The sequence below is a fragment of the Manis javanica genome, chromosome 11, assembly GCF_040802235.1.
Source record: "Manis javanica isolate MJ-LG chromosome 11, MJ_LKY, whole genome shotgun sequence".
NCBI classification, from domain to species: Eukaryota; Metazoa; Chordata; class Mammalia; order Pholidota; family Manidae; genus Manis; species Manis javanica.
Window position 1 is genome coordinate 25,125,683 of NC_133166.1, and position 8,136 is coordinate 25,133,818.

The 8,136-nt window shown below is 36.7% G+C and overlaps 1 protein-coding gene across 1 annotated transcript; it reads right to left on the minus strand.

Moving 5' to 3' along the window:
- Window positions 1-5,917: 5,917 nt before the first annotated feature.
- On the minus strand, window positions 5,918-6,916 carry LOC108402137 (olfactory receptor 51G1-like). The gene has a single exon (XM_017668456.3). It carries the CDS (start codon window positions 6,914-6,916, stop codon window positions 5,918-5,920), a length of 999 nt encoding a protein of 332 aa, XP_017523945.3.
- Window positions 6,917-8,136: the final 1,220 nt, after the last annotated feature.

Consider the following 8,136-nt stretch of genomic DNA (forward strand, 5'->3'; position numbering starts at 1 on the left):
AGGGCTTACCGTTAAACCACAGTCCAACTTCTCGATCACACTCCCATGGAGAAGAAAATAAAACCAGCATCTGTGTCAGGAAATAAAACAGATAAAACTTCAGTGCTCCCCTGTAACCACTCCTAAATCCATCCCCGCATTTTTGCTTTTTCTTTCTTCATTACATTACTGAACATTGTCAGTTAAGTAAATAAATACTCATTTTATAACAAGAATATTCTTTTCTGCTTCTTATATGCAGACCCACTGACATCCTATCTGACTATGGACCATCTTCTAAAGACACTATTAAGAGGAGCACACATACAAACTCTTCTAGATTACAGTTGTAATTTCACAATTTTCTTTAGGAACTTGCTCAGCCAGAATTACTGGTCTTACATTACCCTTTACAAATTTTTTTTATGATTCCTACTGTGATTTATATGAAATGCCTTTTTCTGCCTGAACTTGATAGCTTTTTCAATAATACTAGAACACCATACAAGTAACCTTTATATAACTCAGGCAAGTGCTGGTTAACATGGTTCTTGTTCTTACTAACATATCTCCAACTATGTAATTGATAACACAGGCTTGGTCTTCGACTGGCATCCCTAAGAGTATAGTTTAAAATAGACTTAATTAGAAGAATTGTGGATTAATAGCATTATTTTAATAAGATACATAATTTTAATAAAGTACAATCCCTCTGACTCTTATTTTAAAGGTTCAGAACCTTCTTCCTATATGTCTCAGAATTGATCAGTCATTTAGAAAGACTGGTTCCATCCACAAAACAAAACAAAACAAAACAAAACAAAAAAGCACTGCAAAATGATAGATAAGGGTTGTGGAAAGAAAGTAGAAATACACGATTCAAAGCAAAAACAGGATAAAACAGAATAACAACAAATAAATGCTCAAAAACAGTCTATTGGCATTTGACCTTGACACTGAATCTTTTCTATTCAGACCAAAAGTGTAAATATGTTCTCCCCCACTAGAAGATTCTAGTACTTCTTCTGTAGTCAAGAAAAACATCTCTGAAGTAAGAAAGATAAACGACTTCAAAATCCCACTTCATTTGCCAAGAATCCCTGCTCACACCAAAATGCTGTTTTTTGGAATTTACAATCCATGAGACAGATTACTTCCTGTTCTAAAATAATAAACTGACATCCTCCTTTCCTGTAAAGTCCATTTTAATGCTTTGGAACAATCAGTCTTCTTGAGTTCCATGCAGATAAGCTCTGAATGCAAGAGATATTTGCCTGGAATGCCTAATAATGACAATTTTCTCAGAAATGAAGAACCATAATCAAGAAACCAAACAAATAAATTACAGGTGTAATATCAGTCTTCCTGAATGTTCATGTCATAATCAGACCTACCCACATATGAACTGATACTTAAGACCCTGCTGGTTTCCTCAATCCACCTGGCTTTTTTCCACCAACAATCCATGCTTCTCCTACCCTGGTCTGCTTACCTCACCTGCCCTTCTGCACTTGGACTCACTATCATCTCCAATGCCCATATTTTCTAATATTATTCCTTCTTTTGTCGGTTATTTCCCCATTTCTCACTTACAATCTAAAGTTGAAAATCTGCCATCTTTTTATCTCATGGCTTAGTTAGTTCAGACCATTTCTTTGATTTTATAACCAGTCTCCCACTGCCAAGAAAGAAACAAAGTTTAACTGAAACCTGAAAGATGTCTGACCTGGAAGCCAGTTTGAAGCACCTGCAGTCACCTCAGTGACATTTACTGATGTTCCGCCATCTCCCTTGTTCTGCATCTCTGCAAGGACATCAACCTTACTCATATTCTCTTTCTAAAGCTCGCTTTTTAATTTAGGAGAGGTGACATTTTTCCCTCTGTACCAAAGTTGCCTCATCTGCAAATTGAAAATAATAATAATCTGGTCAGATTGTGCTAAAATGAAAGGGCGTATTGTAGGTAAAATACTTAGCATAGTGTATTTTATATACTTATATACAGTGACAAGAAAATAATGGCTGTGATGATGAAGATGACAGTGAGGATGATGACAATAACAATAATAATTATCTGAAGTGTATTGGGAGGGAGGAAAACATGAGAAGACTATTCCTTAGAATAAAACACCAGAGTGGGCACCTTAGAAAAGTGACCTTGGCAGGCTGATGGGTGGGAAGTGAGATGGGATGTCAGTTTCATCCCCCTTTCATCCAGTGAAGATACAGTACAGCCAGAGATATGAATCACTTCTTGATTTTTTCTTCATTCTTAAATTCATCTGATTATTATACTGACCTTATCTATATACTTTTCATTCTATTTAGTGCCAATCTGCAGGGGTTGAGGGTGGAAACAGGGTCCAGGGAAAAATGGGAAGTCTCACCAAGAAAAGGTACAAAATCTTTGGGACATCAGTGAGTGAGGAATCTGAGCAGCCATGTTGATATTCTGGAGTTACCACAACATATATTCACCATATTCCATATATTTACTAGTACCTTGTCTGCTATTATTATACAACTCCTTATACTGTAGCACTGGTTCATCATCCAGTTCCTATTACTCCTGATACTATCATTTCAAATTCATTCACATGGCCTTTGGACATCTTCCACCATTACCCAGAGGGGAAGGATGGTGTTCATGCAGTAAGTTTATGAACTAAAAAATCTGAAGGATTTGTGTATGGGGTTTAGACCTCTGAGCTATAGTTAATGTCATATTAAAAATCACTGATATTTGAGATTGAGAAGGACCTTGGAGATTATCTGATATAACCCCAGTCTTACTCTGGAATTCCTCTTTTGTCATGTCAGAAAATAGTCAAGAAAAACACCTCTGAAGTAAACATTTGTAAACATTATGTCCATGGACACAGTGGACACCAGCAACAATAAAAGTCTAGGCCATCTTAGGAAGTCCTATCTGAAACATCTGAGTCTGATTTGAATTCTATGACAATGGGCATGAAGAGGTATTTCTATGAAAATTATGCCCTATGATGAACTGAGAATCTTTACCTTCTTGAAGCAACCTTGTGGTCTTCCTTTTCATACTCTGGGTGTCTACCTTCTACTCTTTTGTCTCTCAGCTTCCCCTCTGTGTTCTCCCATTACCTCCACCTTTATTTTTCCCAGTTCTCACATACTTGGTAGAATAGTTCCTCTTGACATTAGAGACCAGTCTAAATCTCAGAGCAAGAAGGATGAGTTAATAAGTTTTCCTCCAGTCCTTAGAGATATGAAGTCCCAGGATAAAAGTAGGACCCTGCATGTAACTCTGCCGGTGCCACCATTTCGGTGTATGGCCCTTCCCAACTTCCCTCTCCACCTCTCAGACTGTAGTAGGACACTGCAGTTTGGGAATACGGAGGCAGGAAGGCTGCAGAGATACTCAAATAGTTACTGCCTCAATGTCTGGAACAAATGATGTAGCGCAAATAGCCAAGACATGCTAGTTTATATCCAGGATATGAGCAGGTAGTGAAGAGTTTTAGGTATGGTGTATCCAATGAGAGGGACTTACTAAGAACTAAAAATGCAGGAACACAGAAGTGACTCTAGTTCATTTCTACTGTTATATACAATAAAAATGAAATTCAGTTATGTGATTTGCCTTCCTCAAAATCACCCAGTGAGAATATATGGAAAATCTCTGTACCTTCCAATATATTTTCCTGTGAACCTAAAACTGCTATAAAAATAATGAAATCTATTTTTAAAAATTTTACAATAAGCATTAAAGCCAATGTTAACTACTGAAATCTGATTCTCCAGTCTGGTACTTCCTTCACTGTGCCGTAGAATTCTTCCTGATAAAATAGATACATTTGACATGACTACCAATAAGTGTTTACTCAGTGAATAAAACTTCCCTTTGCCCAAAAATGTTGACTATTAAATGTCTATTGGTGATCGAGCCATGCAGCATGGTTGGACTAATAGATAAGAAATAGGCTGGAAGTTCCAATTGTAATGTCAGTTCTGTTTAGTACAGTAACTACTTTTTAAAATGTGGTTGATTTTTCCAACTCTGATTTTAATCTAGGCAATATTGCTTTAATTATAACTCTGAGCAACTCTATCATCTATTTACTCAGCTCAGATATTGTTTACTGCATATGTCATAGTTTATTAATTTTCAGGCACAGTTATAATTAATACATTCGGTTGAGAACTGGCTTTCTCAGGAATTGATGACCACATAAAAGTTCTCATAAAGAAAATATACTCAGTTACCAAAGAAGTTCACCATTCACTGATACTCTATGAAAATGACAGACTATTTATTCCATACTTTTATACCAGACTACCAGAAAAACCCTCACAAGCCATCTTCACATACCTCCTTGTGAAACTGCCAGAGAAATCATTTGAATTTACTGCCTTCACTGCTGGTTGCCTCAGAATTTACTGTACCTTAGTTTATTTGTTATTAGTTTAAATTACTTTGATATCACCTAAGTTTGACATGACCAAGGATCGTAAACTTAGAGAATTATCATTAGTGAATGCAAACATCCTCTTTTGCCATATGATCTATATATTTCTCAGGTATACAATGGAAGGAAATAAAATAAAAAACAATTTCACTTCCCACTGCCCAAGGCAACCTTAGGTACCCTTAAGTCATAAGCTCAATTTTGAATGATCCATTGTGATGGGGAGAATGTAATGGGCAGATGCCACATTTGTGACTATTGATAGAGCACCACCTAGACCACAGAGCTGGAGAATGGATATAAATATGAAGAAGGGCATGCTTCATCTATTTTCCAGAGCTCCCCTGCTTTGTACCATGACTGCAGTAGACTGCATCGACAGGTCCTTTCACTCTCTGGCTTCTAGTTGACTTAGACAATCATAGGAACTGACAGGAGATAGGAATACAGATCATACAGATGGGGTGTTTACTCACCTGGCTGCCTTCCAACCCCTCCTTTTGACTACTTCATGGTGGCTTCATTGCTCCATAAGAGGGAAAATCTCCTATCAGGTGTCTTTCTCCACACTGCCCTTTCCAAGTGCTGGTAAACCCTTTTTTCCCTTGCCACTTTAGGACAAGTGATCACAGCAAACTCCCATCTGAAATACTATAAATTACTATACATATATATACACACACACATACCTTCTTGGTTTTCCTAAATTTTGTCATATATTTTCAGTGATTCCTGACTCCTTTAAAATTCTTCAAATTATCCAGTTTGAACATGGCATCTGCTTCCTGATAGAACCTTAATTAGTGCAAAGAACTGCATGCCTCATATACATGTATGCATCTGTCTGTCACTTTCTCTGTCTCTGCATTTTTCACTATTGCTATCTGAAAGTTTATTATATCTTGAAGTTTTAATAGTGTAACGTTTGTCTTCATTGTTTTTTCACAAGAAGCCTGATAGTCATTTTTGGATTTATCAGGCCAAAAGAATATTTTTTCCCAAGAAGGAAGTAAAGAAAACAAAGAAATAAAATATTTTCATTTATTCCATCTGATTCATAATCAAACATCCATTTGGTTATGATTTGGCTCACATTATGGAGAATAAAGTCTATTTGCCTTAATAGAAAGAAAATGCACCTAGATACCAAACCCAGTTCTACTGTATAATATCTCTGTTATCTTTGGATAATTAGTTAACTTCTCTAACTCTTGGTTTTAAGATGGAAAATTGGACTTCCCTTCAAACCTGAGTGGAAAATATCTCCATAAATTATTTGAATGGAATACATTTCCCCTTGCTAAACCTCCTGGCTCTAGGATTTTGAGATGCTTTAAAGCTAGGAAATAATGATAGAAACAGTTGCAATATATTTCTTGATGGGTCATGTAGACTTTATGAACTATTATGGAATTATTATGCTCCAAATGTGTCCAAGAAATTCTAAACACGTTATCTTCAAGATAAAGAAAATAGATGCATAAGGCAAGAAATTAGGGAACTTTATTCCTTCTAAGGGTGAGCAAACCCAACACTTTTGGTGATAATATCCTTAGGAAACCTTGGCGAATCTGCTTTGTCTTGATGCTATAAATAATTGGATTAAGTACTGGTGGAACTAGCAGGTAGATATTTGCCATGGTTATGTGGATAATGGGGGAGGAGTGTTTTGCAAAGCGATGCACTAAAGATAGGCCTATCATTGGCACATACAGAATGAGCACAGCACAAATGTGGGAGGCACACGTATTGAGGGCTTTGAGCTTTCCTGCCGTGGATGCAATGCCTAGCACAGAGTGAAGGATAAAAGCATAAGATGAAAAGATTCCTACAGAATCTACACCCCAATAACATGCAACAACAAACAAGCCATACAAAATGTTGAATGAGATGTCGGCACAGGCTAATCGGATGACATCTTGATGTAAGCAGAAAGAGTGGGAAAGAACATGGGAGTGGCAGAAGGGAAGCGTGGGAATACGAACAAGAATAACAGGGAGGACAATCGAGCATCTGATTACAATGAAGACCCCAATGTAGATAATGCACTGTGGGGTAAGTTTGCTGGCATACCTTAAAGGATCGCAAATGGCAACATATCGGTCAAGAGCCATGGCTAGGAGCACAGCAGACTCCATCAGAGAAAAAGTGTGAATAAAATACATCTGGGCTACACAAGCATTCATCTCAATCACCCTAGTGTCAAACCAGAAGATTTGCAGTACTGTGGGTAGGGTGGAGATGGACATGCCCATGTCAGTGAGGGACAACATGGCTAGGAAGTAGTACATGGGCTCATGGAGGCTCTTGTCAGTGTGGATGATGTGAAGGACTGTGCAGTTTCCCACTATTCCAATCAGGTAGAACATACAAAACGGGATGGAAATAATGTGATGAGCATCCTCATAGCCAGGAATCCCAGTAAGGTAGAATGAAGCAGACTGTCTAACACTTGAATTAGAGCCCGTCGTGAGGCTGTCCCAACTAGCCATTTTCCAATCATAAAAATGTGGACTCATAGAAGGAAGAAAAACACAACATTAAAATAGTTAGCAACTTATTATTTCTCTATTAGGTCTTTTCTTGATTCTTATCGCTATGTAGGAACATTATACAGTTTGGAAAACAATTTTGAAAAATTATCCATAGTCAACACCCTCTTTCAGCATAATACAGTTTAATCTTTAAAATGGTTTTGGTTATTATATTGTTATCTGTCAATCTTTTATCTATTGGTTCTGGATTTTGAGTTATTCATAGGATACTCTTATAACTCTTAAATTTTTAATATGTTCTTCTATGCATGCTACTAATTTTTCGATAAGCCAGTTTTTGTCCCATTATAGTTTCTTTTTCTTTTCTTCTTTCAGAAGCACCATTGACATGATCCTAAGACATTCTCTTTACTCACTATTGTAGATAGGTGTAGATTATGGAGTCTTTATTCTCTGGGAAAATCATCCTTAAATCAGTGTCCAAAGGAATTGAGACTGGAATCTGTATGGCAGACTGGTCAACACTATTCAATTAATGTAACACACGTTTTTGCCTTTTTACCTGTTGTTGAAGTTCTATACCCAAAGTTTCTTACTTTGGCTGACTGGCTTTCAGTTCTCTAGGGATGAATATTCTTTCTGAGCATGAAAACAGCTGGATGTACACAGGTCAAGGAAATTTGGAAAGATTAGAAAATGACATTTCTGAATTATTATATAAATTTGGAATGAGGAATACAGGGAAATCAGGCTATTGGTAAGTTATATAATAATTTGTAATTCTAAATGTTTAATGTAAATCAGTTGTTTTTCTGAGAACATTTCATGTGCTTGCTCAAATAAATTTTAACCCCAATTAATATACAGAATTTAAGTGACTATTTTTACATTAAATAGCTGGTAAGAGACCTTGTCTGTACCTCAGACACTGAGTCAAGAGCTCTCATTTAATAGCAGTGATGAACTGTCCTACTGATGTGATCGGAGATATTAGGTGGGAATTATTCTCTACATAATATTAGAAAGTGCTATCATTTTTAATTAATAATCAATAATCAATGATTTGATTATGGATGCTGGTTGAAAATCTGCCTTTTAAAAAATTCTGTACAGAAGCTGGTCCAAATCTAAGCATTTCTCTTCCCAATGAGCTCTCCTGCGATGCATTTACTCTCAATATATGAGCTCTTACCTCAGGGAAAATTATCACCACCTGA

Coding starts and splice junctions, on each gene's coding strand:
- LOC108402137 (XM_017668456.3), bottom strand. CDS start 6,916: ATGGCTAGTTGGGACAGCCTCACGACGGGCTCTAATTCAAGTGTTAGA.